The following is a 25025-nucleotide window of genomic DNA, read 5'->3' on the forward strand; positions in this document are numbered from 1 at the left end:
GAATCAGCCTGCTGGGTGGTGTGGGTGTATTTGATGCGTTTTTTACTTTAATTTTCAACTAATGAGTTTATTGGGATGTAACTTCAAGACAAGTGGAGGAGTATCTAAAGTGAAGGGGTCACACTTAGGTCACCCTTGGAGCACACCCAGTACCCACACCACAGTCATCAGCTCTCAAACTCACAAGATGTGCAAAGTCTCAAGTCTGGGAAGGTGCGACCACAGTGCATGACAAATGTCTACCCTGGGACTATGTATGGAAATCAAGGAAGAAGTACATTTTTTGGTGAGGTCAATGAAGAACAGAAATTTGGGACCTGGTAGCACGTGACCTGAAGAAGCAAACCTGACACTGCCCCATCACCCCAATGCCTCTTGCAAAAATCTTGGTGAGGGTGTGGACCCCTACAAATTGGAGAATTGGGGGTTCAGCATATTCTTACTTAGAGATCATGGAGAAGGTGGGATTCAGATGAAGTGTGATCAATCTCTTCCAATAAGAAAATGTCGTAAAACTTCCCTTCAAAAATAAAGGAAACTTTCTATTTAGGGAAATTTATTAGTAGAAGAATGTTCTGTTATCTCTGGATCAGAGTCTAGCCCTAACTGTCTGTGTTTCTGTAGGCAAACCTCCATCTCTCTGTGCTTCCTTTAAATGAAGGGCTCTAAGGGATTTCTAAGAATATTTTGCATGCGAGTATTCACAGTTTAGTCTATTCACTCTAGGGAAACTTTTTTCTATGCTTTATTGAGATACAATGTATATGAAACACAAAATATAAAGTATATAGTTTGGTGACTTTACACACACACAACGCACACACACTCCTGTAACCAATTTTTTCAATCAATAACGTCCCGTCCCCCCACTACAAAGCTTTACTATGCTCATTTGTATCACCACTGTTAGCTTTGCCTGTTCTGGAACTTCATATAAAACAGAATTATATAAATGTACTGTTTTATGTCTGACTTCTTACTTATACAATAGTATCCCCTTATCTGTTGGTTCAGTTTTCATGGTTTCAGTTACCATTGACTGACTACAGTCCAAAAATATTAAAAGAAAAATTAAAAATAAGCAATTCATAAATTCTACCTTGCTCTGAGTGGTGTGATAAAATCTCAAGTTGGCCTGTTCCACCCCAGCAGGGGCGTGAATCACCCCTTCATCCAGTGTATCCATGCTGCATGCACTACCTGCCTGTAGGCACTTGGTAGTCATCTTGGATGTCAGATCGACGTTGTGGTACCACAGTGCCTAGATTCCAGCAACCTTATTTTACATAGCAATGGCCCTGAAGCATGACAATAGTGATGCTGGCAATTTTATTAAAGTATATTGTCATAATTGTTCTATTGTAGTATTCATAATTGCTGTTAATTTCTTCCTGTGCCAAATTGAAAAATTAACTTTATCATAGAGATATATAGAAAGACCACATCTTCTACCCCAGTCTCAGGCATCATCCACCAGAGGTTTGGGAATGTTTGCCCCGTGGATTTGGAGGACTACTGTCACATGATATTTGAGATTCATCCATGCCATTTTAAGTAAATTTTAAAAACTGAAATTAACAATTTTGGAACAAAAATCATTGTTGACTTTTAAAAATAAATACATGAAGTACTTGAGAATGTGGAGGATTCTAGGTCATCTGAGATCTGTGATCTTGATTCAAGCTGCAGAGTGTGATTCTGTTGCTATCTACCGACAGACAGTATTAACAATAACAGGAAAGGAGGAAGGCAGGGATGGTCAAGAGGTGAGAGGGTGGGAAGCAGAGGGGCAGGGCCTGGGCTGCTGGCTAGCTAGGTCCGGGAATTGGTGGTTCTGAATTTTCTGGTAGATAGTGTTCTTTCCAGATGAAGTACAGTTGTGTAAACAGATCTGAGCTTGGAATGTAAGGAAGGAGGAAGGGGAGCCAAGTGATCCAGAGCCTGCTGGAAAACAGGAAGAACTTGCCTGAAATTGAGGAGCAATGCCTTCAGAGAGGCCTTCCTGAGAACTCCTCAGGCATTGCTGAAAATTGGATGCAGTGCAAACAGAAGCATGACCTGGCATGCAGCCGTCACTGCCTGCAGTGTCTCTGTGCCTGTCCTGCCCAGCCTGCTGAATACGTGTATTTAGCTGACCCAAGTAAGTAGCCTTGGAAATAAGTGGCATCTATACAACTCAAGACAAATAAATGGCAAGCTAGGTGCCCAACAAGTGAGGGGCTGATCAATCACCACCAAGGGCACCTGGAATTGGCATGGGCTATAACTCCCCGTCCCCATCTGCTCCCAGCATCAAATTATTTCCAACTTGCAGCAAACTGCAAGGAATGCTGTAATTGTGGGTTATTTCAGAAGGGATAAAGGATGAACTTTTTACCTTTTGAAACTTTGTTTATAAACAAATGGTGCTGTACTTGGCAAAGAGCACCAAGTACATGTTCCCATCAGTCACGGATATTTTGCCTCTTGTATCTGTACTTTCTCTTTTCTCTTCTTCTTTATCTCATTCCTTCCTTCCTCCCTCCCTCCCTCCCTCCCTCCCTCCCTTCCTTCCTTCCTTCCTTCCTTCCTCCCTTCCTTCCTTCCTCCCCTCCTTCCTTCCTGACAAGACATCATAATGCTGCCCTGGCTGGCCCTGAACTCTTAGGCTGAAGCTATCCTCCTTAGCCCACTGAATTCTGGGACCACAGTCACACACCACTGTACTCAGTTTCCCTGCACTTTTCTTAACTTCTTAATGAAGCATTTAAAGACAGTTTTTTTTTCTTGTTTTGACAAAAGCTGATTATGTATTCTGCTCCATTCTCTGGTCATTGTATTTTTTCTATATTCAGATACCCCTTAAAGTTCCTAAGCAAGCTGATGCTTCTGTTTTCATACTAAGAAATTCTGCAGGATCTGGTACACAGAGGGATTCTGTGAGCTGCTTTCTATTAAGCCTTTTGGCTGTGCCCAGATTATTTCTTTAAAAAATAATGTAAAATCCAGGGCCAATAAAAAATTGTTCCATGCTCCAAATTGGCCATGATTTAATATGGATTTTAGAACTGAAATAAATAACAGTGGAATACAAGTGCATACCTATTAGAATGGCTAACATCCCAAAACCTGAAAATAGCAATTGGTGGCAAAGATGTGAAGCAATAATAACTCTCAAACGTTGCTGGTGGGAGTGCAAAATAATTTTGGAAGAGTCTCAAAGTTTCTACAAGGCTTAACAATACTATCACCATGCAATGCAGCAATTGCATACTGAGGTATTTACTCTACTGATTTGAGAACTTATGTCCACATAGAATTTGCATTCAAATATTTATAGCAGCTGTATTCATGATTTCTAAAATATGGGAGCAAGTAAGATATCCTTTAATACACGGAGGGATAAATGATCTGTGGTACATCTCTGCAATAAAATGCTATTCAGCAACCTAAAAGGAATGTATCATCAATCCAAGCAAGAATATGGATGCATATTGCTAAAGGAAAAAAAAAGCAGCATGAAAGAGCTGCATTACATGATCACATTCATATCACATTTTGATAAAGGGAAAGCTATGGAGATGGGAAACAGGTTAGTCTTCAACAAGGGCATGGAGAGGAAAATTGGGTAGGGGAAAACATGGGATTGTCTTTTAGGGATATGAAACTATTTTGTACTATATTTTTGTGGTGACTTATGTGGTTATCAAAATTCATGGAACCTCACAACACACAGAGTGAAACTTAATGTACTTATAAGATTTTTAAAAAATCAATTAGGAATTCTGGGAATTTCAGGATAGAATTCAGCCTGTGACAAAAGTTGTGGCCGTGTTAAAAATGTATGATATAGGGCTAGGGTTGTAGCTCAGTGGTAGAGCACTTGCCTAGCATGTGTGAAGCACTGGGTTCGATTCTCAGCACCATATATAAGTGAATAAATAAAATAATGGTCCATCGGCAACTAAAAAATATTTTAAAAAATGTATGATATAACCTCACTGAAGGAGGTGGGGGAAGGTGCTGACCTGAGTAGCTTTGGAAATTATGGGCATTTGTAAGACTAAAGGTAAAGAAATTGTCCATAAATACTGTACTCTAGTTGATAAAGTTGTTCCTTACACAGTTAGCAACTCTGATACGTCTGTAGGTGTACCTTTGGGTAAAAGAATTAATTCAAGATGGTAGACCGTGGGAGCCAGGTTTCTCACTGTCGGAATGGCGTTACACAGATGCAAGGAGAAAGCCTGGAAGGACCCAGGTGTGACTTCAGGGGCATTAGTAGGAAGCATCAGTGTGTACTTTTGTTTAGAACAAAAAAAATTTAAAATAATTCCAGATATGTGTACTTGAAGGTAGATACATACTCCTCTCTTTCCAAGGTCTGTTGGTCCAGATGGCCTAGAATTAAGGGTACTCCAGCAGCAGCTTGCACACCAGCACCCTTACCTTGGTTTCTAAAGCCATTCTCTAATCAAAGCAACCAGGAACCAGGGCTCCTTGGAGAAATGGCTGAATCTAAGGTTGAGGCAGGGAATATACCTGGAAATGAGCCTGGGACATCTTATAATGCCAAAAAATGAAATGCAAAATTATGGAGTTATATCGAAATAACTGGCCTGAAGAAAGAATCCCCAAGGTAAAGTCAGAACAATTTGAAAAACAAAATGAATAATTGAATACTGGACCATAACCTAAAGTACAAAATAGTGATAGTAACCTAACTTACATAAATAAATGACTGAATAAATAACCAAATATAGAATAGACAAATCTCCTGTTCAGAATTTTTAAAAAAAATTATGTAGGTACTCACCTCTCAAGGAGGTGGAATATAACTAACTCCCTATTTTTAATAGCCTATGTTTAGTGAATTTCCCCCAAAGAGTACAGTATGGGACAAGGTGGGGTGGGGAAGGCGGCACAGTAAACACTGCCTAGACAGGTGATCAAGGTCAACACCAACAGTGATGGTCCTGTTGGTAGTATGCACCTGTGATGTAATGTGATAAAAAAGGCACTTGACCTCTGTGGTTTTCCTCCCCCAAACCCAGAGCCCCAGTTTGATCATACGAAACACACAAGACAAATCTAAATTGTGAGGCTTTCTACAAAATACATGCCCCACACTCCTCAGAACTAAAGAGGTCACATAAAACAAGGGAAAAACTGTGACAAATTGTCACAGCCAAGAGGATCTTAAGGACATGGTGACCAAATATGATATGATCTCCTGGATGGGATCCTGGGACCGAAAAGGACATAGGTAAAAATGAAGCAAATCTTAATAAAGCATGTGCTTACTTGATACAGAGTGAGTCTCCCTTAACTGAAGTGCTTGCATCTAGAAGTGTTTTGAATTTTGGATTTTTCCAGATTTTGGAATATTTGTATTTCCATAATGAGCTTTCTTTGGGATGTGTCCCAAGTCTAATCTTGAAATTCATTTATGTTTAGTATATACTTTATGCACAGAGACTGAGTGTAGCTTTATGCAACATTTTAAACATTTTTTAAAGTATTTTTTTAGTTGTGGTTGGATGCCATACCTTTTACTTATTTTTATGTGGTGCTGAGGATTGAACCCAGAGCCACGTACATGTTAGGCAAGCACTCTACCACTGAGCCACAACCCCAGCCCTAAACATTTTAATAATAATACTTCCACAAAGTTTTCATAATAGGTAATTTTCTACTTGTGTCATCTGATTAGGGCTAATAAAGTTTCAGATTCTGGAGTATTCTGGATTTAAAATTTTTGCATTAGGGATGCTCAACCTGTAATAGCAATGACTTGATGATGGTTCATTAATTATGAGAAAAGTCCCACAGTAAATGTAAGGTATTAACATTTTTAATATTAAATTAAAATATTAAACGACTGTGGGAACTCTGTAGTAGCTTTGCAACTTCTAGTACATCTAAAATATAAAGTTTATTAGAAGTGGAATGAATAAGCGTAGTTCATACTTAAACCAATGTGAAAAAATTTTTTGTTCACTTGCATTTCTTGAAATTACATCAGAAATTTCAAGATACATTTGGAAAATTGGCTTTGATGCATGCTTTTGAGATGCAAGCTGACCCTCCATGCTTCCTCCAGTCCCAGGGTTACTGTGTCACGTCCACCATGCAGGAAATAGGGTGAATTCTGTTTACTTGGGCAGAGTACAGGTCCCATGCAGGTGGGGATCAAGGTTTCTGTTCTGTTATAGCCACCCAGTGGGAGCATAACATGCGTATGTGCATGCACGCGTGTGTATGTGATGCTGGAGTTCGAACCCAGGGCCTCAACACGCTGGCCAAGTGCTGGACTCCTAACAGATGCGTTTTACATAAATAAGTGATGAAGGCATCCTGAGAAAGAATTCTGGTGGGTGTTATGACTTTCAGGTAGTCATAGGACAGGAAGAGGGAGAGTTGTGGGTAACCTCCAGGGGAAAGAACTGAGGATGCTCAGGAGACAGGCATTGGGTGACAGAAGAGCACTGCCAGCAGAGCTGAGCACTTTTGGAGCGAATTCTTCAGGAGACTATGGCTTCTCCATCCCTGAGGTTTCAAACGTCATTTGGCTTGGAGAAGAACTTTTAAAGAAAATCTGGCTAATTGTTCTGAGTTCAGACTGTAGTTGTTCAGAGCACACGTCTAACATCTTGGGTGGAAGGCCTTCAAGGTACACACAGTGAAGTACTTTCTTTTTTCCCCCTCAGCCCAAGGCTTATTGATATTCGCCGAGTTGATATCTGCAGTTAAGAGGACGTTGGCCCGCCTCCTGGTGATCATTGTGAGCTTGGGCTATGGTATTGTGAAGTAAGTAGTGGGGCATGGGAAACATACCCTGTCTCTTACCTAGTACACATTATGATCTTGGTGGAACTGGAACCGTCTCTGTATCATTATGCAAATCCCCAAGGGTAAAATCCGCAAGAAAATGGTTTTAAGAGACTTCCCGGACTGGGGCTGTAGCTTAGTGGTAGAACATTTGCCTAGCATACATAGGATCCTAGGTCCCATCCTCGGCCAAAAAAAGTAAAAAGATTCCCATGTGCTAGTTATTTTATGTTATTTTCAAATAAGTATTCTGAATTTGAATTCTAATAACTTTATAGTAGGTTAACAAAGTGTTAACTTGAAGGATGATGGAAAGTCTAAAATGATTCTTGAAGTTCAAGCCATTTTGTTTTCTAGCCAGTACAGGAAAGCTTTTAAAATCACATTTGAGTGTTATAGAGTTGATTAGACACCGTGTCAGCAGGATTTCTAATGAACCTGACCATTCCCTGAGGACCTCGCTAGCCTGGAGCCACCAGCAGGCCTTTCCTCTCAAGTCTGTAGCTTCCTGGGCATGAGTCGGGAGAACTCGTCCTCTTTATCCTCACTGCTCTTTTCAGACCATTGTTCTCCCTGCCTTCCTAAATTCTCTTACTCCCAGAAGCTCACGCCTTCAGATGGTCCCCTGGGTCCCCTGCTGCATCTTCTCAAGGTACTCTGTGGGCTGCCAGACTCCTGCCCTTCATCTTCCTCCCCAGCACCTCCCCTGCTGGAGTTTCCTGTGCTTCCTGGTCCTGGGCAGATGGGCTCACGCCCACCTCTCCTGCCCTTGGCTTCAGCTCCTCCCACAGCTGGTCTCCGTGGTCTTGTTCTAAACTTCACTGTCATGGTTAAGCGCACCCTCTTCATAGTTTTAATTTTGAACATATCTTTTCAACTGCCGTCTCCTCTTTCCTGTCTCTCATAAATTGGCTTCTGTTCTTTCTGTCCCCAGTGTGCCCTCTGACCTTTGGGCCCTAGCACCTTCAGTGTCCCTTTCCCTGTGTGTCCTCACTTGGCTTCTCTGGCTTAGCTTCCTTGGTCCCGCAGGGTTCTTGCCCCTGCTGCTGCCCTTTCTCTTGGTCGGCCTTCTCGACAGCAGCCCAGTCCAGCTGGGTAAGTCCAGTTTTGTGACTGTGTCAGGCTCACCCCTGCACAGGGACATCTGCCTGGGACGGCACTGGACTTCACTGCCCTGTGCACTTGAGCTACTGCTGGGGTCTCTCCTAGACCCCGTTGCAGAGCAGCTTCACCCCTCTTCTCAAGTCTCCACCTTCGCCCACCCCCTCACAGCTGCCCCTGGCTCTCTCCTAGCTGAGAGTCTTCTGCACTGTGGTTCTCAGGTCCTGGCTTGCTGGGACACCCACTACACGCACCTCTCTTGGCCCTGCACACATCTCTGCCCTGTGCCCCTGCAGCAGTTCCAGTTTCCCTGTATTGATTTTCCTCCCCGGTTGGTCCCCTCTGTTTCTACCATTTTTAAAAGCAAGGTCCCCAAATCCCCCCATGGCCCTCCCTGCTCCTACCTCACTTCTCGTCACCATGTGCTGTGCAACTTCTCCTGTGAGCATCCTGCACTTGTCACCCCAACTTCCCGTGTAATCTTGACATCCCCAGGGGAGGTTCTGCCCCCACTGATCCACTGAGACCCCTCTTGTCAGGTCACCATGATGTCCCCTTGCCTGTCCACGTGGCCCTGCTTAGGCTGGTCAGGGGTCCCGCTGTTAGCTTCTGTTTGAGCCCTGGCTTTGCTCAGTTTGCAGAGTGCCTCGGGAGTTCTGTCCTCAGTCGCTGGCTGTTCCTTCCTCGGCTCCCTTGCTGAGCCCCAGCCTTGGAGTGCCCACATTGGCCTTCCGACTCCAACTCCGCCTCCGCTCGATTTTGCCTTGGTCGGCCTCTTGACAAAATCCCAGCCTTGACAGGTCCAGCTTTCCCTCTGCACCGGGCTCCAGTGCTTCCTCCCCATCCAGACCTGTGCTCCTCCACCATCTCCCAGGACTCCATAGTGCATGCTGGGTGGCCCCCGGCCCTTCATCTTTTTTATAAAGCCACCTATTGTGGCCATTAGTATTTATTGCCTGCCCCCCTACACTCAAGTGTGAGTCCCCGGGGCAGGAGCCTTGCTGGTCTTGGGTCCTTGACTCTGAGCCCCAGTGCAGTCCTTAGCACGTGCTCAGTAACCTGCACCGAATGCCTGCTTGTGCGTGTGAGCTTGGGTTTCAGGGAGTTGAAAAGGCTGTAGGCAGGAGGCCTTTTTTTTCACTGGGGTCACTGAGATTCCTTCTCAAATGCTCTGTGTGGCCTGTACGGTAGACAGCATAGACCCCGTGGCCAGGGTCCGGCCCTGCAGTGCAGGTCTGGTTGTGAGCTTCAGCACCAGCAGTGTGTTGGAGCTTGGGTGGGGCGGGGCACAGGCCCTTGCTGAATAGCCCTCCACTGCTGGCTTCTCCTGTTGGACTCTCCACTCTGGTTTTCTGGTTGTAACTAGAAGATTCACTAAACTAGGTAAATAATTTTAAAGATTAATTATGGACTTTAATCTTTATTTAGATTTTATTTCAAAATGACTGCCTTATTTTTTTCAAAATCAGGTTTTATTCTGGTAGATTCAGAAAAGATTCAGAAAAGGGTTTTTTGTATTCTAAATGTATGTGCTGCAGTCAATTCTGACTTAAAAATGTCATGAAATGTTTTTTTTTCATATTATTGATTATAAAAAACACTACCTTTGCATTTCTCTAGTTCATTGGTGTTTTACAAGTCAGAAATGTTATTTTTAATTTCTCAGTTTAAAGAATGAAGCTAGATTCTGTTAGTGCTCCTGTTCCAAGTGGCACAGGCAGAGATCAGAGGAAAGCCCTGGAGTCCATCTGTCCTCCAAGTCAGAAGAGCAGTGAGTGGCCTCCAGGCAGACCTGTCTCACAACAGTTTGTAGTAGGGGTCCTGCCAGTGGCCATTGGAAGTGGTCACTTAGCTTCTCAGTTTCCACAGCCTTCTGGTCCACTTGCAGAAACAGTATCCGATTGTGGTCATTGTGTTGCTTGAAGTTGAGCAGAGTCCTCTGGCACTCTGCTGTCCTCCAGCTGTGCTTCCCTGGCCTGTGCAGCTTCAGGTCCTACAGGAAGGGACCGATAGGAAGACCACTGCATCCTGGGACAGTGCCTCCCAGGCTGGGGCAGACTGAGCTGCTTAGAGGTGCCCTTCCCGTGTGCCATGCTCTCACGGCCTTCCCTTCCTCTGTCTCCCTTGGCTGTAGGCCACGTCTAGGAACCGTCATGCACCGAGTGATTGGACTGGGACTGCTCTACTTCATCTTTGCTGCTCTGGAGGGTGTGATGAGAGTCATTGGGGTAAGAACTGCATGATTCCCACTACCCCTTTTATTCTTTTTAATACTTATTTTGTTTTTTCAGTTGGACACAATAGTTTTTTGTTTTTTGTTTTTAATTTTGTTTATTTTTATGTGGTGCTGAGGATCAAACCCAGGGCCTCGAATGTGCTAGGCAAGTGCTCTACTGCTGAGCCACAACCCCAGCCCTCCCACCAACCCTTTATTATTGTTGCTGTGAAACATATTTTAGCTCCTGAGATGATTTTTTTTTAAGATCCCAGAAATTTTATTAAGACCCCAGCAGAGCTTTTTTCCCTGGGATATTTACCTTTTATGACATGATGTCCTCCTCAGAATCAGCTCTATCTCAGACTGTCCAGTGGTTCTTCATAAAGAACATTGTCTGTGCCATTTTCAATCTGCACACATTCATATCTTCCTTCATTCTGGATTTTAAGATGTGTCAAGTGGACAAAGTCAATGACACCCTCCAGGCATATCAGCATGACATCTCATCGCTTCCCTAAGTGTTACTGGTTGTGAGATTTCTCTGTCTCTTGTGGCTATTTTGGGGGTTCAGCAGGCCCCATTGTTAGGCCCAGGAGGTACGTTGAGAACAGAGACTTGAGCGACGTGGGCAGCAGTGCTGCTGGTGAGGAAGGGGTGATGTCTTCATCTGTGAGGACCTTTCCATGTCCCGCTTTGGCTTTTCTTAATACTCGACTGGGCTGGGTGATTAAGGTGACTGTACCCTACCTTGTGATGCCACCCAGAGTGACCTTTGGGTTAGATGTGTGAATCAGATCATTGTGCATAGGGGGGCGTGTGTGTGTCACCACAAAAAGCCTCTCTCACATACTGAATCTGACCCCAAAGCAGGACATCTGTCCAGTGAATGTCAAAGCCTCATTTCTCTTCCTCTCATGTGGTACATCCATACCTGTTAAATACACCTGCTCTTTTTTTCTTTTAGTAGATTTATTTTTTCATAATAATAATGAACTCTGAATTTACATTTATATAATTCACATGAAATTTTTCTTTGCTAAAAAGAAAATAGAAAAGATACCTATTCCACATTTAAGTGGCGCACATAAATTGCATTTCCTTAACCTTCTACCTAACATTTTAGTGACTGTTTTAAATATGACTAGTCAGGGTGAAGTCTTGGTTTGTGTTTGCCTCAGGTGCAGCCCTCCTTGTTTTACTTCCTGTGCCTCTTCACACAGTGGGGAGTCTGGTTCATTAGCAGTACTGGCTGGAGATTTGCTGAGAGGGAGGAGATTGGCAGCTTGGGACTCAGTGCTTTTTATTTGCTAGCCCATAATAGTTTTGCATTGCTATTATCAAGTGAGCTGGTGACCAGTTGACATTTGTTACTGCCAAACAGATCATTTTCACATGCTAAACACAGTTCTCTTAAGAGAGAAAATTTTTTATGTGACATCACACAGTGATAAAATAAACTGAATTGTTTTCCTTTATCAGATAATAATTGCTAAACTGTGATGAAACTTACATTCAGGCTTCCTTGTTTTTATCTTCCAGGGTTCTAACCACTTAGCTGTTGTCTTGGGTGACATTATTTTAGCAGTTATTGACTCCATTTTTGTGTGGTTCATATCCTTTACTGTGTCCTTCTAAAACAGTTTGTTGTATCATTAAAATCAGATTACTTTTAATTCGTAATAATGATAGGATGAAATGTGGTTATGAATTATTGTTATCTTAGTATATAAGTTTAGTTGAAGGTGAAGAAGTAATAACTCCCCAGATAAGGACTGTCTTTGTATTTTCTGTTTAATTCCACCAGAATTTAGATGCTTTGTGTGTACCTTGTACTGATAGGAAGAAGACTGTCCCTGCATCCCTAAAGAGGGGACAGATATATAACTAGCAGTAATACTGCAGTAGCAATTGCCTTTTTAGAGTGGTTAATATGAACAGAGGGAGGAGAAATTAATTCTGGCGTAAAACCAAGGAAGCCTTCATAGGAACAATAACACTGACTTTGAAACCGACAGGACAGGGGGCACTTATCAGGAGGACTGGGAAAGGCTTTCAGGAAGAAATGAGGGGAACAGATCGTAGGAAGAGAACAGTGGCAGACTGTCTGGGCAGCTTTCCTGCTGGGCACGTGTGTTGTGAATCGAGCAGGTGGGACAGAGGAAGGACAGCACGGGGTACAAGTCCCTCTAGCAGCTGCCGTGGAGAGCAGGAGAATCACGACAAGTGGGTGGCATGACTTGGGAGTGCTACGAGGTGACCTGGAAGAGGAGACAGGAAGTCTGGTCAGGAGTCACTTGCAGGGCCCTCAAGACCTACTAAGGGTCAGAAAGATGTAAGTCCAGCAGTATCGTTGCTAGAAATGGGTTCTCAAAGGTCTCAGGTGTATCCTTGGGGCTACTGGCGGCAGTGTGGCAGTTCTTGGGGTGTTGAAATTGGAGAATGAGCCAAAATGAAGGCGGTTTGGGCAGCCCAGGGTGTTCCTGGGAAGAGAGTTGGCAGTGCCAGCCCGGGCTAGACGCAGCTCTGAGGTGGAGTGCTGGGCCTGGTGTGCAGGAAGCCCTGGGTCCCACCCCGGCACTGCCAGAAGTACAAATAAAAACATCACAGCTTCGATTTGCAGAGGGGTCGAGCTGGAGCCAAGGGTCTGATCAGAAGTCGTGTGGTGGGAGAAGGAGGCAGCTGTGACATCACCCAAGGAGAATAGGCGGCCCAGTGAAGTAAGGAGCTGGGCTGGTGCCTCGCTGCAGGGGAAGACGAGGCTGAAAGGGGGAGCAGAGCTGAGGGAGGTGGCAGGGCAGGGGACCACCCTGGGGAGACAGACCTGTGCTGTTGAGATTGCCGTGCCACGTGCAGGGCTGGGAAGGGCAGGCATGGAGCAGGCTCTGGTGGAGGGGCTGCGGCATGTGGCAGCGGGGGCACTGTGGGGACAGTGGCAACTGGGTCCTGCAGGGACCTGAGTCATAGGTTAAGGGTGGAGATCCCTGTCTTTTTATCCTCTGTGGTGAGACTGGGGGAAATGGGAGGAATTCTAGAGAAAATGTGGGCTGGTCAGAGCAGAGTTGAGGCTGTGCGTACCCTGGACGTGGTCTGTCTCTCCCACATTACATCCTTGTTGACACTGTCCTGGTCGATAGGTTTCATGTTTTACCATGTTCTTTTTGTTTCCACTCTGTAACACTTTCATCTTTCGCCATTTAATTTTTTTTACTGTTTCCCTTGCATTCTTTTCATTTTCTCATCTGTTTCTCACAGGAAGGCCCAGAGGGCTTGAGCTTGCCTATGTCTCTTCCCTACAGGGAAGACCTCCTTCTCCCAGGTTTGCTGGCGGAGGGAGCCCTGCCCGTGGCTTCTCTGAGCCCCATGTGGGATGTTTTCTAAGCCTGGCCTGTCTATTCTTTAAAGTCCCTATTTGTGAACTCTAAGTGTTTTTGTAAACTATGTATTTGTGAACTTCCAAGTTGAAAAAACAACTCTGGACTTAATTCATTATCCTTTCTCTTCAAAGCAGTGGTTCTTGACCTTCTTTGAGTACTGGATCAGAAATGGCTTTGGAAATACCATGAAAGCCGTAGGAGCTCCCCACAGAACATGCCCCACTCCAGGAGCCCTGCCCACAGGGGCTGTTGCAGACTCCTGAATTATACTCACAGGCCCTCTGAGGTGCCTCGTTAAGAAATAGCACCCTCTGGGCTTGGGGCACACTCCTGCTACTCGGGAGGCTGAGACAGGAGCACTGCAAGTTCCAGGCTACCCTGGGCACTTACTTGAGGCCCTGTCTCAGTCTGTCTCAGGCCCTGCCAAAATGTGCTCATGGGTTCAACCCCCAGTACCAGGAGAAAGAAAACAGAAGTCCAGAAATTAGAATTGCCTTGATGAGAGGAAGGAAATCTAGTATCCATTTCTGCTGGATCCTGAACTCTTGAGGTTCGCCTTCAGATTGCTGTTGGCTAATTTCCACTATTAAAGCAGAAAGTCTGCTGTATGTATAAAACCAAAAACAGAACAGACCCCAGCGTATGTCCCCAATGATCACAGATGACAAATGAGAAGTAGGGCATGATACATACAGAACTGAATGCTTCGACCAAAGACTTTGCTTCCTCTGAATCTGAGGAACTTACATGGCTACTCATGTAAGAATTTGACCCTCAAGGAAGACAGGAGAGCCGCAACTCTCCTAAGCCCAGCTTTTCTCATGTGTGCTCCCACTTTCTCTGCTATTGTGTTTTGCTGTTTTGCTGCAGGCGAGTGATTCTGACCTTGTCCTTCTGGCCAGCCTGCCTCTCTCCCTGCTCGACTCGGGCTTGTGCTGGTGGATATCCTTTCCTAGCACAAGCTGGGACCTCACTGGGGACAAGCCTGTTGCTCTTGCTGCTGCTTTCCTATCACGGGAGGAGTGGTTTATACTGTACCCCAAATAGCAGTGTGTTGGTAAGTGAAGGCTTAGGCAGCTTCCCTTTTACTTTTGATATTTTTATTCCCTGGTTTTTAAAAAACATTTCCAAATGATTAAACAAGGCCAGGTTTTTTCATCTTGTTGTTTAAGGAATAAAAGCATTTTTGTAAGTTCTAACAGTAGTTCTGGTGGACTGGGTTATGTTACTTTAGAAATTGATGTTCTTTGTAATATTCACCATTCAGGAACACTGAAAAGCAGTTTTGTAGCTTTACCAACTACTTTAGTTTTCATATGAAAACCAAGTTTTTGATTTATGAAATATTTAGAATTTAAAATAGGCATAAACGCTCCCTTCTAGTGCCCAGCTCTGCCTGGGCAGTGTTCAGTTCACAAGCAACGCTGGCTGGTCTGCTCCAGAGGGAACCAGGGTCAAGGCAGAGATCTGGCTGCAATCCTTGCTTCTGAAAGGCGACATTACCTGAATCCAGGTTCAGAAATCCCTGCATTTGTGTTCTGGGAAAAGTCTGCTACAGAGAAGCCCCCTCCACACAGGACGTGAATGCCTAGCTGACTTCTTGTTATCTACTGGCCAGTCTGCACCAGATACTGTCTGGACCACACTTTAAGCCCTCTCCTTCCTGAGGGCCCTGAACTTTGACCCATAGCCCTAGCCTGCATAGCCCTCTGGAAGGCCTTCTCTCAACTGCTGACCTCAAGGAAATCCCCAGTCAAATCCAGTCCCACACCCACTCCTGTTCCCTTCTTGCTGGCCTCACCCTTCTCTGCCTGACCTTTGTGACTCTTAGAGACCTGTAGTCTTCTTCCTCCTGTACAGTCACCCTCCCCTCTTTGGTAGTGTGTCCAGGAAGGTCTCCACCTACTGAAGATCTAGTTTATACTGCATACGTTTTTTTAATCTATAGAATGGAGCTGGTAGATGACCTAACTTCCCAATTGTGGTCTTTCAGGAAATAAAAGGAGAATAGACCAGAAAAAAAAAAAAAAAAAAAGGAGAGAAGCAAACAGGCAAGCTTGAGCCAAACAGCACATCCAGGGGCATCTGTGGTGTGTCTGACCTGGGGTCTCAGCGTGCACAGCTTTCTCCTGGGCTGCACACATTTGGCTTGGAATGAGCATGAACCAGGTGTCTTTGCCAGCGGCTGTCTCTTGAAGTCTGTTTATTCTTCTCAGTTGTGGTGAATTTTGAAGCAAATTCTGTATAATATGTCAGGATTATATACTATTGGTTACAATCACATTTTCTGTGATAAAATTTCTTCAAATTTTAGGAACTGCGTTTAGCACTATTAATTTTGGAATATATAAGATTCTTATTATGGTTTTTAGCTATTCATTACTATTTAAAATGTTTTCCCTTAACTATTCTCACATTTTTATAAGTTTGGCACAAACGATGAAGACCCTGAGGCTAAGAAAAAACACAGTGAAATTTTCCTTATATAGGCACTTTACAAATACTCTCATATTTGCTGTGTTGGGTAAGTGATTGACTTTTTCTCATTATGATAAAGCATTTCAATATTTCATGTTCTGTCCTCCAAAGGTGACTTTTTAATGTGTGTTTCAGCTTCCATAGTGTTTATGGTGTGGACAACCAAGACATTTAGAATTGCAAAATGCCAATCAGTAAGTAAATCTTCCTAGTTAAATTGCCATTAATTTTAGTTATACTATTTTGTGGAATTTTGAAGAATTTAGTTTGTTTACAAATAGAGGTAATTTTGATGGAAAATTTCCTTTTACTTTGAATGATATTGTATAGAATTACCAACACTTTACCTCTTTTAAATGAATCTGAAAAAGGAATTTCCCCTAAATCTCCTTTTTCTATCATGCTTTTTTCTAAACTTCTTATATATTTTCAAAAAGAATTTCCTTCCTGTAGTTTAAAATAATAGGAAAGGACTGTAGCTGTAACTCAGTGGTAGTGTTTGCCTGGGTTCATCCAAGCACAAAAAGTAATAAATAAATAAAAAGACAGGAAATTTTTTTCTCCTTGCATGCATACCATGAAGTTGGATGGGCTTTTGTCTTTTTTTTTTTTTTTTTTTTTTTTTTGGTGCTTGGGATTGAATCCAGAGACCTGTGCATGCTAAGCCCACACTCTGCACTGAGTTACACAGCAGCCCAGGTCTGTGTCATGGTGGGCTGGAGTCCTTAAGCCGGGCGTGTGTCCGTGATGGTGTTTTCAATGTGAGCCTTCAGGAGCTGCTCCCAATGAGTGTTTTAGTTGGAAGAAAATGCCTTTCTCAGACTTGCAATGTGAAAGACCCTCTTTTAGGGGTCTCTTGAGATTTGGTGCTAGTCTCTAGTTCTGCATAAATAAGCACAAAGTGCCCCCTCAATCCTGAGCTGCTGCTGGCTTAAGGACAATGTAATGAAATAAGAGGTAACTTTTTTCTTTCTTCCCTCATCTTAATATTTTATACTCAAAGTTCTAAGTGTATTTTTAGGATCTTTTGTTTTCTAAATCTTTCTGTTCACCCTAAAATTTCATGGAAAGGCATGTTTGTAAGAGAAAGTAGCCCTTTATAAACACTTCAAACAATATAGGTTGCTTAAAAAATAGGCACTTATTTATTTGAAAGACTTACTTGTTGGAGAGATGCCATTAGTCCTCGTCATGGTGCTCTGTTTGGATGGGAAATCTGTATGTTTGTCAGAAAATTAACTTCTCCTGTTTGACGTGCTCTTCTTGTAGGACTGGATGGAACTCTGGGTGGATGAGGCCTTTTGGAGCTTCCTGTTCTCACTCATCCTTATTGTAATAATGTTTTTGTGGAGACCATCGGCAAATAATCAGAGGTACCTAGCATACGTAGTTGAAGTTGGCAGGCATTTGTTGACCCCTCCTAGAGTCAAAAACACTTTTAGAAACTGGGGAAGTAGTCTTTGCTTTTAAGCAATATATAGTCAAGTGGGGTGACAAACATAAAAAATTCGAGACAGTGAAATAAGAGGTGTGTAAACCAGTCTAGAGGGGAGAGGGACGAGGACGATACCAGGAGGAGGCATGCTGCTCCTTTAGGAAAGGAGCAGACGGTGGAGGATTGAGCTGGGGAAGAATGTGCATCTTCTGGGTGGGGGAAGGCGAATCAGGCAGTTTGGTCAGAATTGAGGTTGAGTGTCTCCTCTTTCTTTTTTCTGTTTTCTCATGGTGCTGGGCTTGAACTCGGGCCCTCTTTGTGCTAGGCAAGTGCTCTATCACTGAGCTACAGCCCAGATGGAAGGTTGAGTATCTCTTATCCAACACGCTTGGGACAGGAATGTTTCAGATTTTGGATTTTTTCAATTATATATTAAGCATTTGCATAGATTTTACCAGTTGAACTTCCCTAACCTGATTATCTGAAATCCAAAATCTGAAACTTTCTGGAGCACTGACATGATGTTCAGAACATTTTTAGATCTTTGGATTTGGGGTGCCCCACCTGTGCTTGTAGGGGAGTAAAGCTGGAAAGGAAGGGTGGGACCAGAGTGGTGCAGGCTTCAGTGTCACCTTCAGAAACTCATGCCTTGGGCTGCAGTGATGGGAAGACCGCTTCCTGCCTCACCTCTCAGCCTTCGGAAACAACTATTATATTCCTTGTCTGTCCTTCAAGGAAAAAAGGAAAAAGTATGTGTGTTGCTCTCCCCCTTTTAAAAATGGCAGTCATACACACATGGCTCTGTTTCACACCTTTTTGTGTAAGACGTGTCTTTCCATGTTGTCATTTGTAGGTCCAGTACTTTTTGAAAGCTTTTTGTTACTGGGGATTGAACCCAGAGGTGCTTTACTACTGAGCCACATCCCTAGCCCTTTTTACTTTTTGTTACAGGGTCTCACTAAGTTGCTTAGGCTCTCACCGAGTTGCTGAGGCTGGCCTTGAACTTGTGATCCTCCTGCCTCAGCCTCCCAAGCCACTGGGACTGCAGGCATGCGCCATCATAGCTTACTACATTATTTTTTAAAGGCTCTATGGCATTCCACAATATGCCTACAGCAGTTTATATAAGCAGTTATTAGACATTTTGTCTTTAGACTCTTGCTGTTATCAAGAACAAGAATGCTGTTGGACATCTGTCTGGGTAAACTCTTGTTAGTGGAATGAATGGCAGGTGGAACTGTGATAGCTAGTACCAGAAGGTCTTGAGGAAAGGAGGCTTTGATTAATCACCATCAGCAGGATGTTTGCCTCCACAAAAGTGTGACTCCACCAGGGGTTTTATTTTCACCAGTCAGACTTTGTCTTCATTAGGGGACAAGCTGGAAAGCCGCAGGCAGGAAGGAGAACCTCGCGGGGAGACAGAAGTACTGCAGGGCATAACCTGCCTGAGCACATAGATTGTATAGATTGTGGAATTGCTTTCCAGAAAGATTTTATCCACTTCTGCTTTCACCAGCATAGCTTCACGGTGATTCTTGCTGACTCGAGAATAAAATAATTAAATTTTACATTTTTTATTAAAGAACCTTTCAAGATGTAGGGGTTTTTTTTTAATTAATTTACTTTTTTAAACCTTTATTTTATTTATTTATTTGTTTGTTTGTTTGTTTATTTTTATGTGGTGCTGAGGATCGAACCCAGGACCTCCCACATACTAGGCGAATGCTCTACCACTAAGCCACAACCCCAGTCCCAAGATGTAGGTTTTTATATATAATGACTACTTTAGATATAAACTAAAAATTGAACAGGTTTAAGCACACTAGTGACACTATCCTCCTTCTTTATACAGATATGCATTTATGCCCTTAATAGATGATTCTGATGATGAAGTTGAAGAATTCATGGTAACGTCTGAAAATTTAAGTGAGTGTTATGTTTTCTCTTTAGGTGACGGTTGTACTTGCTGTAGCAAGTCAGATCCTTCCCTGATGTGATACACAGCCACATGCATCATTTTAAATTCTCCTGTAAATATTTGTAAACATCTACAGGAACCTTTTCTTATGATAGGCGCTCATAAAAAAAAAAGTCAGCGATTAAATTTGGGGATTGCCAAATGTAGCTGGAGCCTTTATTCCTTATTTGCACTTAAAGCATTACAGTGGGCACATGGTTCTCACATCGTGGTCCCAACATGTGGTGCTTAATCTGGAGAGGTGCTGGTCTTACGTGGTGGCTGGGTTTCTGTGCCTTGTTTCTTCTTGCTCTTTTAAAAGCATGCACACCTATTGTTTCCCAGTGATGTCCACAGCATGTCTAATATGGTTCCAGTACCATGTATTTTCTCTCTGTTGGTCTCCGCATTGCATTTTGCAGTCTGGTTTGTCTGCCATGTGCTCTAATGAAGCCCTCAATAAGGCAGCATCAAGGTGTAATTCAGATACTGAGAGTGACTCTACCTGTTCTGTCTTGCTTTCCTCCTGCTTTGATTTCTCTTATTAGTAACATTCTTTCTCATAATTTATTTTGATTCTTGCCTCATTGTCTAAAATTCTTTGAAAATGCCTGGTCAGCAAACATCATGGCATGACCAGCATGCTTCCAGTGCCCCTTCCTTTACCTCTTCTCATCTTCCTCTCACCAGCAACCCACTCTTTCATGTTTTTTTTGACCCTCCTGTTAAGAAAGTTCAGAAACCCAAAAAGCTTATTCACCATTAAATTATTATTATTAGAATTAATTAAATTATTAGTATTAGAATTCCATGCACTGAAGTTCCAGCTTCCGGAATGATGGGGTGAACTGTAGTGACACACCTTTGTGTTGATGTCTGACCAGTATCGACTCAGTGGACACTGACAACACGGAGCACTGGAAAGCACTGGAGAGCAACCAAACCCAGAGCAGAACCCGGGCAGTGGCCCTCTTCAGAGTCCCCATTGACAGAACCTGTCCTGACACATGGCCTCTGGGGACGCTGCCCTGCCCACGAAGGGGGAGTGGAGAGTGGAGAGTGGGGCTGTGCAATGCCTGAAGACCGCAGGGGGAACTCTGTGAAGGGGAGAGCACACGTCTCTCAAGCCTCCACTGATGCTGAACTGGGCCTGTGCTGAGCAGGACTCCAGGCTGCCAGAGAGGGAGGCTATTTGCCTGAGGAGTAGAGCAGAGATGTGGGGGTTGCCCACTGCGGCTTTCGAAAAGTGAATCTCAGCAAGTGAAAGGGCTTAGATGAACACCTTGGGCTTTCCTCGAAACCCCTGAACAAACCATGCTCTGGGATCTTCGGTATTCACCTAAAACTAAAGCAGAGCTGGAGAAAACCACCCTACTGAAATCTAGCGAGGTCAATACAGGTCAGCGATCCATGGGAAGTTCAGGAGAGAGGGAACCTGGGAGAAAGGCATAGGCACGAGAGGAGAAGCGAGAACCAGAGCACTACAACTGAAGATCTAATGTCTGACGTCACTCGCTGGGTTGGATTAACAGGAGACGTGCAGGTTGGACGCACAGAAGGGAAGGGTGAACATTTGGAGACAGATCAAAAGACATAAACTGAAAATTAGAGAGAAAGGCTAGAAACAAAGTGAATGTGACCTGAGTGACCCGTGGCCTTATTGAACGTTCTGCACGTGCGTAACTGAGCTCCAGAGGAAGAGGGGATGGGGAATAAAAATATTTGAAAAAACACAGAAATGATTAATAACACTAACCTTGGATCGGCAAAGCTCTAATGAGAGGCACAGAGGAAGTGTTCAGAGACCTTAGAGGCAGACTACTGAAAACCAATACAGAGCTTTCAAAAGAATCCATTGGAAGAAGGTACTTTACACCCAGAGACCGGTGACATCAGACTGAAAATCTTGAAGACAGTGGAATGACATTTTTAAAGTAGTTTTAAAAAATTGCCAACCCAGGATTCTGTATTGACAAAAATATTTTTCAAAAATGAGAGTGAAAAAGGGTATTTCCAAGTAAATAAAGCTCTAAGAATTGGTCATCAGCAGAGCTGGCCTAAGAAAAATGCTAAGGGAAATTCCTTAGATTGAAGGGAAGTAGTATCAATTTAAAAACTAGCTATAAGAGAAACAGAAGGAAAAGTCAATTGATCTTTTGAAGCAAAAATAGTGAGGGTACATTGTGAGGTTTGTAAGATATGTGGAAGTAAAATATATGAATGTCACACAAAGGACAGGCTAGGTGTAAATGAAATCCACAATATGTTACAGTTTCTATGTGCAGAGTAGATTGCGATAAGTATGAAACATTTTGGAATCTTTGGAGCATCCAGTTAAAAAGCAGCCAACAGAAGGGATAGAACAGAATATTAAAACAACCCAAAAGAAAATAGGAAGGAAAAGACAGAAGGGACCAACATAAAACAAATTACAGTGTGGTTGATGTAAATCTAACTGTTTTAATAATTGCATTAAATGCAGGTGGACTGAATATTCAAGTTCAGAGATTGTTAAACTGTTCTTTAAAAAAAAAAGTGAAATCAGGTTATGGGATATCTGTAGGAGATGCTTTAAAAGTGACACCTGGTTGTGAAAAGTGCATAAAGTGAAAAAAAGGTGTACAACGAAAACACTAAGCATGGGAGAGTCAGGGTGGGTTCTGATGAAGTAAACCTCAAGGCAGAACCACCAGGATTTTAAAAAGCATCTTTTCAGCCAGGCACAGTAGTGCACCCCTGTAATCCCAGTGACTCAGGAGGCTAAAGCAGGAGGATTGCAATTTTGATGCCATCATCAGCAACTTAGTGAGGCCCTGTCTCAAAATAAAAAAAATACTGGGGATGTAATTTAGCACCCCTGGGTTCAACCCCCAGTACCTAAACAAATAAAAGTTTAAAAGCATAATTTCTTAATGGTAAAATGTTGAATTTACCAAGAAGCCATATTTCACATATTTTAAAGTTACATAGACAAATTTGGTCATAATTATCTATTTGAACATTCCTTTTTCAGTCACTAATAATGCAAGTGGACATAATAGTTATGAGTTGAACAAAGCCTTAATTGACCTGTTCAAGTCCACATTGAACAAGATAGACTATAATATATGGCTTTGAAAAGTCTTTTCAATATTCCCACAAGGGCTGGTGGTTTAACTCAGCAGTAGAGCACTTGCCTATCATATGTAACGGCCTGAGGGAACTGTAACCATGATGGAATTAAACTAGGCACTATTGATAGTAGATACCTAAAAAGAATCCAACATTTGGAAGTTGGTAGCATGCTCCTGAGTAACTAACGGGTAGAAGGAATCACAAGTGCTAATCTAAAATGTTTTCTATTAAATGATAAAAATAGCATATCAAACTTTGTGGGACTAGTAAGTCCCCAGAAAACGGATGGCTTCAGTGGCTGGCAGTTTTTACTAAGAAAGGAAGCATGTAAGACTAGTGACTTGTATGTCTCAGAACTAAAAAAGTAAAAAAAGAAGGGCAGATCAACCTAGAGTAGTTAATGAAAAGGAAGGGAATTTGAAGGTTAAGCGCCTATATCATGAAATGGAAAGCAGGGAGAACAGAGGAAATCAACAGAGCCCTCCAAAGGGGCTTAGTAGAAATGGCATTTACTGCCATCTATTGTCAATGAGAGAGGAGGACAATAAATGCCAGTGTAGGGAGAGACTTCCAGTGTTGGGAGCAGTATTTGGGGTACACAGGTAATGTCACCACCAGCTCTGTGGTAGTCAGTGGGCACCTTGAATGGAATAGACAAAGTCCTTGAAAAAGAACACACAACAAAACTACCGTAATCTTAGTTCTAAACTTATGCCACCAATTCTGAGTAGCCCTTTATCAAAGAAATGTGGTTTATAATTTAAAATCTTCCTATAGAGTACTAGATCCCTGGTGAATCTTTCACATATTTCATTGAGGAAGAAATATTTCAATCCTATACAAACTCTAGGATGTAGAGAAGATGAGAAACTTTCCAATTTGTTTTATAAAGCCAGCGCAACTAAAGATGCCAAAATCTAACAAAGACATTACAAGAAAAAAATTACCAATATCATTGAGTAGAGACATTAAAATTCTTTAAAAATATTAATGAATAAAATCTAGCAAAGTATGGAAAGGCAATCATCATCAAGGGATCTTATCCCAGGGTTGTTAGCCTGTTTTAACATTTTGGAAATCACTTAGTGTAATTCATCATATTAAAAGAACGAAGAGGCCAAGTACAGTGTCGCTCACCTGTAATCCCAGCTCCTCAGGAGGCTAGGCAGGAGGATCGCCAAGTTCAAGGCCAGCCTTGGCCACTTAGTGAGGCCCTGTCTCAAAAAAGTGATAAAAGGAGCCAAGGAGTAGCTCAGTGGTAAAATGCCTCTGGATTCAATCCCCAGCACCAAAAAAGAAAGAAAAGTATCTCACTAGATGCAGATCTTATAAACCCCAACTCAACAAATTAATTTTGAAATGGCATGAAAAGACTATACAGTAGCCATACTCAGTGGTGAAACAGCCAGTGCTTTCCTCCCAGGCCGGCGAGCACAAGGGTGCTGGAGAGCGGGAAAAGCAGGGGTGCGAGGGAGTGTTGAGACTCCTTGTTTGTACACTTAGAAAACCCTGCAGCGTCTGTTCAAGTAGAGGAGAATCAGTAAGTGACGACACAAAATCTCACCAGTTGTTTTTCTGTATACTGACTGAAAGCAGGAAAGTTAAATCTTCAAAAATAAAATATTTAGGAACAAGTTTATTGAAAAAATGCAAAGAATCTCTGCACTGAAGACCACAAAATAATGCAGAAAGAAATTTTAGGATAAAGAAATACAGAGATCTAACACATCTATGAATTGGAACTTTTGATATTAAACTGTCAGTACACCAAACTGATAAGTAGATTCAGGGCAATCTGAGTCATAATTCTAGCTGACAAAAAAATAGACACAAAGGTTAAGCTGAGGGCTGGGGCTGGGGCTCAGTGGCAGAGCGCTTGCCTAGCATGTGTGAGTCACTGGGTGCCATCCTAGCACCACGTAAAAATAAACAAAGGCATTTGTCCATTTACAACTATAAAAATTAAAATGGGTTAAGCTGATTTTAAAATGCATATGGAAAAGCAAAAGACCTGAAGGAGCTTAAACCTTCTTGAGTCATGATGTGGATACACCTTGAAAACTCATTAAGTGAAAGAGACCAGTGACAGAAGTGAGCCCACCCACGGGTCAGTTGACTGGCCCAGGCATTGGGGCTTTTATAAGGAGAGGCAGTCTTTTCCACAGAAAGTGCTGGAACAACTGTTGGAACATATGGAGAAGTTACCTGGATGGCTAGCACGCATCTAACCATAATTAGTTCAAGGTGGATCACAGACCTAAGAGTAAATCATTAAATTATAAATCTTCCAGATAAAAACAGACGCTGTCTTCATGACCTTGGATGTGGTAATTTCTTAGTACACAAAAGACAGTAACCATAAAATTTTTAAAAATCAATAAAATAAGCTTCATTGAAATTAAAATTTTATGTTCATCAGTAGAAACTTAAGAAAATGAAAAGACTACCTATAGTGTGTGGGATAAAATATTCTCAATAGATGTATCTGACACCAAGTCATAAGGTAAGAATTCCTGCAAATCAGTCAAAGAAAACCCA

At 42.7% G+C, this 25025-nt stretch overlaps 1 protein-coding gene across 1 annotated transcript in view; it reads left to right on the forward strand.

The window, feature by feature from the left end:
• The first annotated feature begins 6705 nt into the window (after window positions 1–6705).
• The window catches only part of LOC144249692 (transmembrane protein 87B-like), a 31989-nt gene continuing 13669 nt past the window's right edge, over window positions 6706–25025 (forward strand). Inside the window, exons 1-7 of the mRNA XM_077791834.1 lie at window positions 6706–6789; window positions 10046–10139; window positions 14374–14445; window positions 15919–16027; window positions 16117–16175; window positions 17251–17354; window positions 19269–19342. Of these exons, the coding sequence (XP_077647960.1) occupies window positions 10065–10139; window positions 14374–14445; window positions 15919–16027; window positions 16117–16175; window positions 17251–17354; window positions 19269–19342 (493 nt within the window). The 5' untranslated portion in view covers window positions 6706–6789; window positions 10046–10064. The remainder of the gene's footprint in view (window positions 6790–10045; window positions 10140–14373; window positions 14446–15918; window positions 16028–16116; window positions 16176–17250; window positions 17355–19268; window positions 19343–25025) is intronic.

Source organism: Urocitellus parryii, chromosome 12, assembly GCF_045843805.1.
Source record: "Urocitellus parryii isolate mUroPar1 chromosome 12, mUroPar1.hap1, whole genome shotgun sequence".
Lineage (NCBI taxonomy): Eukaryota > Metazoa > Chordata > Mammalia > Rodentia > Sciuridae > Urocitellus > Urocitellus parryii.